This window comes from Trematomus bernacchii, unplaced genomic scaffold, assembly GCF_902827165.1.
Source record: "Trematomus bernacchii unplaced genomic scaffold, fTreBer1.1, whole genome shotgun sequence".
Taxonomy (NCBI): domain Eukaryota; kingdom Metazoa; phylum Chordata; class Actinopteri; order Perciformes; family Nototheniidae; genus Trematomus; species Trematomus bernacchii.
In genome coordinates this window covers 3,323,942-3,336,632 of record NW_022987313.1, presented here as the reverse complement: position 1 = coordinate 3,336,632, position 12,691 = coordinate 3,323,942, and the positions used below count along the sequence as shown (strand labels likewise).

General features: G+C 39.6%; 1 protein-coding gene across 1 annotated transcript in view; it reads right to left on the bottom strand.

Moving 5' to 3' along the window:
- The window catches only part of myo10l1 (myosin X, like 1), a 35,911-nt gene extending 23,424 nt beyond the window's left edge, over positions 1-12,487 (bottom strand). Inside the window, exons 1-3 of the mRNA XM_034123901.1 lie at positions 12,445-12,487; positions 11,832-11,884; positions 8,639-8,737 (exon numbers count right to left, since the gene is read on the bottom strand). Coding sequence (XP_033979792.1) covers positions 8,639-8,737; positions 11,832-11,884; positions 12,445-12,487 — 195 coding nt within the window. The remainder of the gene's footprint in view (positions 1-8,638; positions 8,738-11,831; positions 11,885-12,444) is intronic.
- Between the last annotated feature and the right edge of the window lie 204 nt (positions 12,488-12,691).

Below are 12,691 nucleotides of genomic sequence, written 5' to 3'. Positions count from 1 at the left end.
CCTACATCTTACTTGATGTATTACCTGAGTCATTTAAACATGAGTTTACGGTCTCAATCGGTAGTTTCAAGTCTGCTTTAATTCAGAATAATGATAATTTTGTAGTTATGGAATCATTTAGAGTAAAATAGACGACAAAGCAGGGTATATTGGGCATTGCTAGTTAGAACAGTGTTGTCTGGTTTGGGGGTCTGTGTTTTCATCGTACAACTTTAACCCTTTCAACAGTGTGTTTTCATTCAGAAATCTAACTGTAACATTGTAGGTGTCTCAAAAGGTCATGTCCAGCATTATGTTGCACTTTTCGCCATCCTCTTGTGTCACTTCTGGTACCAAGAAACCAAGATGGTGACAATCAAATGTGAACCAAAAATGCCAAATTCAAGGCTTTAAACTTTAATCTGCATAACAATCTGTGAGGTCACCCTTTCTAGAACCAGTTTCTATACAGTCTATGGTCCACATCCACACACACATACTGTACACACACAGATAATTAAAGTCATTTCATCGCAGCATAAAGGTCATTCATTCATTCCAGCTAAATCAACTTGCCTAAGAATAGAAAACCTTTACAATACTGGTTGTTAATATGTCAGCGCAGTCTCACAGCCAGCCTCCATCCTGTGTGTGTGTGTGTGTGTGTGTGTGTGTGTGTGTGTGTGTGTGTGTGTGTGTGTGTGTGTGTGTGTGTGTGTGTGTGTGTGTGTGTGTGTGTGTGTGTGTGTGTGTGTGTGTGTGTGTGTGTGTGTGTGTGTGTGTGTGTGCGCACGTGCGTGTGCTTGTGTGTGTGTGTGTGTGTTTTGCCGTAACAGATGTTGGGAGTCTGTTGAGAGTGGCAGAGGGGCGCGCTGTAGGCGTTCAGACATCTTGTTCTTAAATAAATCTATTTCACTCCAGCAACACAGTCTTCTACGGAGCTGTTGCGTGCAGACAGCTCTCTATAGGGCAACATAAACTCAGTAACAACATGACCGCACGTAAAATGTTGTTTATAGCCAACAAATAGAAACCAGTGTGTCATATGTTGTAGTTTCTGCACTCCTAATCTACTCTCTCCTGTCTTACAAGTACAAACGTTGAGTGGATGCTCTTTTGGTAACTGCCTCACTAACCTTTCCCTACTCACTCAGCTGTGATGAAATGACCCAATTATCCTTCATCCTCCATTAGAGAGAGCATAACTTATATAGCTCTCTATCTTCACTATGACCTTGTCCACTTGACTCTTTGTCTCGACCTTTTTACAACCTTGGTGCTAAATTAAGACACTGACATGTTGCTACCCAAGCACAATTACTTATATATATTAGTGTTACAGCCGGGGTCAATATCATGAGGATGATTTTGATCCATATAGTGCTATAATAACATTTGTTCTAATGCAATCAATACTTTTATCCTTTTCAAAATTACATTTTATTTATTCTAATTAGGCCTAATATACGTGTTTGTCAGTTTGTAATGTTAATTTCAAGCTATTTTTTGTATTGAATAAAATCACCATAAGCGCTTTAATTGTTGTTATATTAAATATATGATCATGTTTATTTTACCAGTTGCAAATACTGGTTGAAAATGGCCAAAAATTCAAATAGGCTGCCATTTTCAAACATTTAATTTAAGCTAGTGTTTGTAATATTTAGGTTTTAAGCAAAGTTCATCAAAATGTACTCACTGTATAATTATAGCTATACCAACAACAACAAACAATTTTGCCTGCAAGTTGATATGTCAATCTTGTGTTGACAGCTTGTTTCTGATTCGCCCGAGTAGGTTTGTTAATTTATCTCCCCTGTGACTCTCAATCTTTAATCAAGAGTCAAGACCCCTGGCATAATTGAAATCTGTGTGTGTGTTAACGTGTTCGTACTTCTCAATGTGTGTGATGTGCACCGATGACATGCTTGTCTGAGTGATGACATGCATAAACATGCCTGTTAGTCATGGCTTTGAAAGCTGTACACATGCAGGGATGCTTTCATATTGACTGTTTACATCTGGACCAGGGTGTATTGCTAAATCTGTGAGGACAAAAAATGAACTGAATTTCCCCAAAATTACATCAAACCAAGTCCATTACTTTTATCAGACTTTTCAATTTATGTTTCACCCTATTAAATCTCTCTCTCTCTCCCACTCTCGCTCTCTGCATGCCTTCATGTCTCTCATCTCACTCTCCCTTTGTATCCCTTCCCCCTCTCTGTCATTTCTCTCTCTGTTCTTTCAATATCTTCCTCCCTCACATCATCCCACCCTTCATTATTTTGCCCGTATCCCTTCTGCCTTTGCACCTCTCATATTTCGCCATCCTAAGACTTCCCTTTTGTTACTCCATCTCTCCATGCTTATTTCTTTTTTTAACTGAAAGTATCCGTGTCTCTAATGTACATTGATTCCTGTGTGCTAACCCACACAGACTCACTTGATGCCTAAATGGCTCAATCTGAGACCCCTGGCTGTAATTGAAGACTTACTGAGAGCCGTGTCAATCAGAAAGCCAAGCATGCCTTTTGCAATCCAGCGTAAATTATAGTTGAACAAAAGATAGGGCTCCTCTCAACATTTAAATGAAGGCTTGGGTCAAAATGCATAGTTGTGGTTGTTGGACATCTTTTTTTAAATAGACAATGTCCCCAAAGTGTCTCAGGTTGGTTATTAGAAGGTATTACTATTAGGTTGCTTCTTATAGCTGAAATCCTGTTTTGTGTAAATTCCCATCAGACGGGTTAGTATGGAAACAAGACTGTCAATGTCAATTTTGTTTAGTGTTTTTTAGATATATCTGTATCCAAATTGTATTATCTGAAAGATGTAGATGTAGGATGTGACCCATATGTCTTCAAGTATGTTAGTTATATCCCAATATGTATCTTAAAGGGATTTAGTTTTGCACCTGCATCAAGTTGGGGAATTTGCATGATAGATATTTTTTAAATAATGCTAAAAATCACTGCAGTAAAGGTCCAGTTTTACTGACGTTGAGTACCTAGAATAAAAGACATCGCATCATTAATTTAAAAAGAAAATATATAGAGAGGTCAATCTCCAAAAGTGGTCTTTCTAAAAATAAAAATAAACGTCATTAAGCTACAAGATTAAATCAAATAAATGCCTGAGCTGCAGTTCTGGGTTTTACAATTGCTTCTAATGCCAAAGCTGCTTTCAAATATAAATGCCTAAAACAACAGATAAAGGAGAGACGTTCCATAAAAAACCATTTGGGAAAACCCAGATGCAGATGAGAGAGGACGGACTGCTATGAAGTTAGAAAGTATGTCAGTGATGGAGGAAAAAAACACAGCTGAAGTGGAAGAAAAAAAAAAGATTGTTGCAATTGTCTCCGTCTTCTTCTTCCATTGCCCTGTGGTGGGTTTTAACACACTTTCTGTGCTTCTTGGCGAACATTTACACAAAGGGGGACATACACAGACTAACTGTACTTTATGTGCACACACACACTAAGTTTGACTATACCCAGAGAGTCTAAAATGGGATACAGCTTATTCAATAATTCATTATTTGAGAGAAGCACTGAGGAAAGACATGGAATAATGAGAGAAAAACACTAAGAAAGAGTCTGAAAGGGAGAGATGAAGAGAGTGGTGGGGAGCAATGTAGAAGTAAATAAACAAACAAGCAAACAACTCTGATTTTCTCTTCTACATCTCTCAGTGACATGAAGTGCGGGAGAGGAAATTCCTTAAAGGATGTGGTATTTCTGGATTTTCCTTTGTCACAAATAAACCAAATAAAGAGACACATTTCATTGAGTTATCTACCCTTTGCATGCCACTCCACCCCAAGCCAATATGTTATTGAACATGTTTTTTAAAAGATTACTAATATTGTTGGCTGAGTAATGTAGTTTTAAAGAGAATTGCTTAAACAGGAGAAACTAACTTACTTCAGAATGATGTAAAAAATTGCATGAACAATTGTAAAGACATTCATGGTCTCCAGAAGAAGAATATTTGGTGTCCCTTGATACTTCTTCTCACTTCCTCAAGTAGCACCAGCAGATTTGAAGTTTTCACATATCCAGTGAATTTTCTCTACAAGTATTGGCATGGATTGGCACAGAATTTAGAATCTCGGACAGAGAAATACACAGAATGGCCATACTTTCTTTTCATGAGATTTGCTGACAACATTATGTGAATATGTCACACAGCTTCTTCCCTTTTACATATTTCGGTTGCTTCTCTTTTGCAGGAAAATACCTGCATTCTTAACCCCACTTTGCCCGTGTGAACGGACTTTCACACACACACACACACATAGAATGCATAGAGCGGCCTTGCTGTAAAGCCCTCTGATATCTGAAGCTGCTTTGCATGATTCAGGAGGGGAGCCAGAGGATACAAGCCTCTTCATCTGACTTCACATATTAGCAGCAGCCAGAGTGAGGAGGAGAGAGATACAGATAGAGCATGGAGACAGAGAGAGAGAGAGAGCTGTGGGCACAGTGACCTATATATTCTGCAGACGTCTATTCAGTGTAAAATACAGTATCACACAGTTCTCTATGCACCTGCAGCTTCCCTCACTGACCTTGGATCAGAGCTGGCAGACCTCATTGGGTCAGATTAGGATTGGGGAACACTGATGATGTATTTTTATATAATCTGACCGCTCAGATCAGAGTATATTACAAGCAAATAGGGCAGCTGCAGCCAGAAGTGCTGGCCAAGTCACTTGTATCTTTAAACCAAAGTATTTTAGAAAGCTCTTTTGACTTTTGGTTTCACACGGGACACTGACATCTATCTCCTGGGTCCTGGTGATCATACCCAACCCTGTCCCTACGTGGACTTTGTTTCATTTTGTACTACATCACCGACTTCCTTACGGGACGCCATGCACATCCTGGCTCACAATAACGTGGTTTATATACAAATGATAGTGCTTTGCTTTATGTAGTTAATTATGAACACATGATAGAACAAAGCCTGATTGTTTCTTCTTAAGTGCATTGTCAAATTTACACCAAAATCAAGTGACCTGTCGTTTCTTCTACCCCCGATCTTGGTACATTTTAGGGAGAAAAAAGGTTAGTCACATGCTTTAACTCTTTTTACTCCAATGCCTTCTCTGCCCCACAGCATCCATTTAGCACTTGTGTGTATAACATCCTTCATATGTCATTCTCCTTCAAGATTCAACATCCCACACTCATCCTGCCCCAAAGGGGATCTCTGCTTCATTTCCCACAGATACAGGGACACTGCAGAGAGACGGTGAAGGTGAGGCAAGAGAGAGAGATAGGGGTGGTTGCATGTGTGTGTGTGTGTCCCAAAGTTAATCTCATTATTTGATACTAAGCGAGTGAGTAACTATCAGGTCCTCAGAGGATTAGAAATAGAGGAATGTGGGTCAGGAGATCACACAGCAACATCCGCCTGTTTATGAGCCAAATGTTACAAAACACGTAATTGCTGCACTTTCCATTCAGGTCATTTAACAGAGTGTTTTTTGTGTGTGTGTCCAAGTCTAAAGCAATTGTGTGTTTGCAGAAGGAGTAAGGCATCCCTGCAGCATGTTCAGTGCTCGCGTGAGCTTTCGCTACCCCTTTCACGCTAGCTACTGAAATCCAGGTCACATAACACACACTGTCCATAACTCATGGCTAACGTAACCTGTGTGTGTATACGTGTGTGTGTGTGTGTGTGTGTGTGTGTGTGTGTGTGTGTGTGTGTGTGTGTGTGTGTGTGTGTGTGTGTGTGTGTGTGTGTGTGTGTGTGTGTGTGTGTGTGTGTGTGTGTTGTCTAAGTGCAGGGAAGCAGGTGTGTGCTGACTTCTGTATATTTACATTATTCCCCATGTGTAACACATTCCTGTGTGGGTGTAAATGAGATGTACATGGAGACGTCATAATTATAGCCAATATAAGGAAGAGGGTGCTGTATCCATGGCAACCAGGGAGATCTCCGTCAGGCACAGAGTTGCCTAAATGTGTCTGGTTTTAATTACAAAGCTGGGGATATAAACATCATCTAGGGTTGTTGGTTTTTAATAATGATTAATCTGGTGATTAGTTTTTTCCAACAAACAGGCTAGTGTGAAAATAGTGAAGCTTTTAAAGTGATTATGAGAATAAAAGGAAAGCCAGTAGGAGCTCTTTTGGATTTTGATAACAGTGCGCTACCTGTAGTTTCTATGTTTTCATATTTAAAGTATCTTAATAACCTCTTTTTGTTCTATATTTATCTATATCAAGTGCTTTGCTGACATAGTTTTACCACAGGTTAACAAACGTTTGCTCTAATCTGAAGTAATCTAATCACATTCTCAATGCAGTACGCTATACAGAGTTAAAAGGGAAAGAGAAAGCCTTGGATCATGAATGAAATATTTATGAATGATCCGGTGGTTTGCTGATCCAATAAGATTTAGTTTATGTTTTACTGATTTATTTACCTTCCTAGCCACAAATTAAATCCTTCTTCCTGCACAGGAGAAAGATTGAAATGATGGAAATGTGTGTTTTCTGAGTAGAAATGCAGCTCCTTCACATTAATGGAAAAGTAGAAGTGATTCAGACATCTGTCAATTATATCCCCTGGAAGTCTACCTTTGCAAAAGAAGTTCTCACATCTTTACATACAAAAAAAAGAAGAGTGTGTGGTGAGTGTGGGTCACACAATAAATGAGACTGGAATAGCTTCTAGAGTAAACAATTACTGTTCAAAATATCGAAAGATCAATTTGTATGTAGGTACAAACGCCTGTCATGAGAAGAAATAAAACAATAGCCTGCCAGCATAACATCTACAGAACATCTTTTTTTATGATATTGTCTGTTTCATGCAAATTCACTGAGAGTAAAACATGACTATGAATGATGTAAATGCTCGCACATACAGTATACCCCTGGTAGTTCAAGTTGTGCTGATTTGACATGAAGGCTTTTAGTTGTGCAGCCACAGCATTTGTAACCCAGAAATGGTAATGAAGTGAACTGGGTCAGGGCCTGTAGATACAGAACCAGAGAGACATGGCAGCTGGATGAAGAATATGAGAAAGTAAAGAGAAAGTAAAACCAGCCACATCCTGTTACAGTTTGCAAAGTTCCTTGTTTCACCAGCCACCATTGCAGCGAGTATTAAAATGCCTCGAGGGCTGCTCCTTGGACATTGGATTTAGAGATGTATTTATGATCATGGGAAGCAGGAAAAGAGCACCAGGGAGTGATGGAGAGCCTGGGACAGTTTGCATGGGTCAGGTCCTGTAACAGAGTTATACCCTCCGTCCTGCTGATTCTCTATCAAATATTTACCACCTCCTGCAGAGCTAACATTTAAACACCAACAGCAAGCAGCGAGGGGGGGGGGGGCAGAGCGAGGAGGAGAGAGCTGGGTGGGGGTGGGGGAGGTAAAGGACATTCATAATCCAGAGCGAAGAGAATTGCTACTCTATAACCAATCCTCTTTTTTGGGAAATGCCCGTCTGTGCCTTAGAGAGAAGCAGCTTTATCAGAAAGACCATGCTTTTCGAGCATCATTTGGCCATTTTATGTTTGAAAGGCCAACATGAATTCATTGTACATTTATAAAGGACAGCCTAGATGTGGATGTTCTTTGAGGGTATAAAGGAAGGATTGAGACTGTTGAATTCGGGCCAAAGAACCAAGTCTATTATTAGCTCCATCTAAACTCCAAGCGCCAACTGGAGCGCATGTGTGTGTTTGTGGGTGTACTGTACGTGTTTGCCAAACACATCAGCCATCAAAAAAACATTAAATCCAACGTGTGCATGTCCTTGCTCTGATACAGAAAACACACACTCATAATGAGATTTAAACATTTAATTACATTACTTAGACAGGGGTTTTGGAATTGAAGGGATGGAGCGGCCGTCTGGCTTTGCCATTTAGAACAACTAAAGGCAACGCACTCCTGACATCCTGAAATGTGCATTTGTGCTCCCATAATTCTCTTCATCTATTCTAGCTCTCCTCTCGAGGCTGAATGTGTGTCAGAGATAAATCTTGCATATGTATGAGGAGAAAGAGGAGGAAGAGGAAGAAAGAACTGGGGCAGGAAAGTGGAGCATCATGTCCAGGAGTTTCTATTGATCCTAGCAGGAGAGGATGAACCTGCACAGCTGCTTCACCTTCACTCTGACCTTCATCTGAAGACTAATGCACAGTCCAGATGACAGATTACACCATGCTGCAGGTTATGCTAAACAGTCATTAAATCCTGGCTCCGTTTACTGTTTAAACTAATTGAATGTGTAGAGTGTTTGCAATTTGCTTATATGTATTATGTGTTGTGATAAACAATAATATTATCATCACAGTTTAATTAAAACCTGCATAAAGGAGAGAACACAGTGGCTTCTCAAAGGCAGCATCCACAAACAGTAATATATATATATAAAAAAACCTCCTGTAGGGTGGGATTGCCTCTTCGGCTAGCAACACTGTTATAGCCATGCAGGAGAGACGCTATGTGGAGTGATTGGATTGTAAAACTCAAATCTTTCTATATCTTTGACTTTGTGGAAATCTGACACATTACAGATCATCAACAAAGGCATTACATGTCTTGCAGGTTAAACATAAGAGTCAAGCTGTTATCTTAGGAGGTCAGCGTAATGTCGCTGTTCTTTTGTGTGTGTACGCAGCTCTTACCTCTGCATAGTCGGTTGTGAGGACAAGTGTTCCATCTCCACAGGAGTTGACTGTAGCGGGAACCAGTTGCTCCTTCTCTTTGACCCAAACACGGGCCCCCTGGATCAAAGAAACACAAAGACTGAAGTTAAGCATTGATATCAGTAGGAAAAGTAGTATTTTATTACATAAAGTGATGAACTCCCTGGTGACCGGAGTAGAGGTTTTCCGCCAAAGAACAACACACCATCCAAACTACTTCTGCTCCAGCTTATTCAGACCTTTGACCCTAACATAGTATAGTCACATATGAATGTATGTTAAGTGTGCATGGGTGAACAGATGTGTGTAATGATAGAAAAAGGCTGCAACATCTGGACTTTCTAGTAAGGTGAAGCAACAATGCTTGACATCTGTATGTGTGCATGTGTGTGTATTTATATGTTGGAGGGGGGTGACTCAGGGTCAGAGGAAGTGTGCTTCTCCGAGACCTTTCCACACAGACAAAGCCTTCTTTCACAAAGTCACTGACCTCCAACCTTCAACCCTTGAAGAGGGGCAGAACATAACAGAGGAGGGGACTAAAAAGGAAACAAGGGAGGAAGAAGAAGAAGAGGAGGCAGTCAATAAAGCTACTGAAGTACTGTAGGGACAGGACATGGACCCATGCTCTCCCTTTAATGTGTATAATTTAGTGTTTTGCAGCAACACAGAATTGTTTTGGAATGTGCAATACCATGAAGTCTTGAAAGACATCAACAACTGGTGTAAATGATATCACAATGAACAAATTATTTAGAAATGTGAATTTACCATAATTAATAAATGACCTATTAGGGTTGTTCTATATCTGTCAAAGTATTTCAAGTCTAGATTTGACATCCACAAAATAGGAAAACTATCTTGAAGCTAGAAGGAAAGGAATGTGTTATTTTCTTAAAATAACTCAATAACTGACAAAGTTGTAAGATTTGCTGCTTTTTCTCTTTTTAATGTCATGGTACATTCAATATATTTGGGGTTAGGGGCTGTTCGTCTGACAAAATTGGAAATTGACCAACGCCTGAGAAGAAGATTGAGCACCAGAAGACTCTGAGGGACACCAGATGTGCATTTGAATGAACTGAGCAGCAGAGGTCTGGAAATGAATTGTTTTAGCAACAGATGGTCCCTCAGCCTCAAGCATTCCCTGACCACTTTCATCTCGTTCATTTAACTTATCCTATCTTTTGATCTCTTTCTGTCTTTTCCTTGTACTATATCAATCTGACACACAACCAATAATGATAATAGAAAATCAGTCGTGCCCCAGGCTGTAGAGTTAACCCGTCACAAGTCATTCACACACACACACATACAGTGCACTATATATAAACACTGCTGGTTAGCTGAATGTAAGGCTTAAGGGGAAGAATGTCTGAATGAATTTTAGATAAATAGGTTTAACACTGCTGGCTTTTGCCAAATATAAACTATAGTCTCAGTGACAGAAATGAAGATGCACATAACAAGCTCCTGGTCATACCAAACCATGTGAGGCTGTAGCTTTAAAACTCATGAGTTATTACATGGTTATTACATTTTACAAGGGAGCAAATTAAACGTATTAGAGTTATCGTCTTACTGCAAAATCAACAAAACACATAAAAATACAATAATGTGTATTGAAAGAATTACAAAGACGCCACAAAGGCTAAAAAACACAAATTGTGTGTTTTTTTGTTGTAACTGTAGCTGTGTGAAAAAGTCAGTACAGAGACCTCCGTATGTTAGTTCACCAATTTTGATCCAGACTTAATTAACTCAACAACTATTGAAATGCACTAACATTGTGTATAGCCTATCATGGTTCCCAGAGGATGGACCCTGTCATTTCTTCATTCCCTAACCTTTCCCCATGGCCTAAGGTTGACATGTTTATTTCAAAACGTCTTGTTTATGAATGGATGGTTTGGCAGGTAGGTTCTCTCCTCAGGATGAACTGTTTAAACTTTGGTGACATAGGCTGTGTGGTGAGATTCAGGATAAGGAAAGCTATTATATGACCACCAGCTATACTTGATTTAACCACCACAGGAGAAAAGGTGATTATGTTCTGAACAGCAAACTATGCACCTACTGACCAACAATGACTCACATGATAGCAAGTGCTAATGTATTTATTAAATAGCTAACTAGGCTATAAATAATGAGATTAAGGATAATACAAACGTAACATCATTTTAAATCACGGTGGTCCTGCTAATTAAATTGTTTAGCGTTAAACAACAACGCAGACAAATACAAATCAATAACTTGAATTTAGAATAAACGAATACAATGCATACGTGAGTTATTAACAAAAAGCACTTAACAGACAACCACAATCTAAGTTATAGACACCACAGAAAGTATAGCCAATGTGGATTTACAAAGTAATGTCACAGTTAGCCAAAACGATGGTTATGCAGAGCCACAAAGCTTTGAAAACATACACAACTCCTTCTAGCTCAGCCTGTAGCTAGCAAGACGCACAAAGCACATGACAACACTTCAGAAATATAATACCTTTAGCTTGCCATGCTAACTTACAGTATTACTACAGCTCCTTCAATTCAGGTGTTGTTTTGAAGCATGGACAGAGATGTTTGTTGTGATAACGGTGCATGTGACACACACGAGATGCTGCTATGATTTTTCCAAAAGCCTCCCTCTGCTCATTTTGACATCATTTGAATCAAACACGTTTATAGCGCTACTTTCGTTTGAGTTTTCTGAAGAATACATGCATTTGTAGACTATCAAACCGTAACCATTTGTTATCGAAGGCTGATATGAGAGCCTGCATATGAGACGTTCAGGGGTCATCGGTAAATGGTAGCGTCTACCTATTGCTTATGGTGCACTAGTGACAAATAATTTAAGGACGCCTTCTCTAGGCTTCAGTGAGCTACTTGTTCCTGTTTGGTGTTCCTCTGACTTTTTATCTAGCGCTATCATTAAATCAAAATGTGTGAAATACTTTGGTTTAGCTGTATTTTGTGTTTTTTTGCGAATTAGCCAAAGTTAGATTGTGAAAAATGTTTTCCATTTCATTCCAATTCACACCAGTCGCTGGGTGAACAAGCTTTATACATTATCTAGAATCACTTAAACAACTGAAAAATTAAAGAGCTTCCCTGTTGTGCCCCCCTCAGCAGCTCTCTATTTATAGACCCCTCATACCTCCTCTAACCTCCTCCAGATCTTCTCTCTCTCTCTGCAGTTTCCTCCCTACCTCCAGCTTGTCTGCCGGTCAGATTCCAGCACACAGAGCCATTATAAGGTTTGTGATGGTGTGACCAAATGACCATCTCGGCCTAAGGCTCACACACAGTTCACGGGTACTTCACTACATCCTGTTTGAACTGATACAATTACCCCACAAAAAACTCTGTTACTGGTATAGTATGCATAGGCTCTTATTTATCTTATAAAATTCTCCTTATGGGTTCCCTAAATAAGAATATAATTCATGTTTTTGTCACTCTCTATCTGTCTCCTCTTTAGGTAAATTGGTATTAATTCCCAGGTCGATGTGCTTTGTCTGAGTTGCTCGTGTCTATCTCTGGGGAAAACGCAGCATCGGGGGGTTATTAATGATCTGCCAGCATTACAACCTACAGCTACCAACATCATCACACTCATCCTCCCCTCCCCCCTTTCTATTACTGGCCCAGACAGACAGGAATGGCCATGCATGATGATAATAAACTCCAGTGCTTTCTGTGTGTGCAAAACTGGATGTATAGGGAAAACCTCTCCTCACCGTTTCTCACAATGAAATTCAAACCAAATTGCTGTCAAACCGAGGTCTCCAGCTTCATTCATCACCTTCTCGCCCAGCTCCATTAACCCTCAATTGTCACTATACCCTTAAATATGACCCCTGACCTTTTATCTCTCACTATGCTCTCTGACCAACAGGAGATGAAAGAGTACCAACACACTCTGCACAAATAATGCTATCTGATGAATGACTTATTGCCAACCTGCAGCTATTCTAAAAAAACGTTAAAATGCATTATTTTAAGGTGAAGTAAGAAAATAATCACG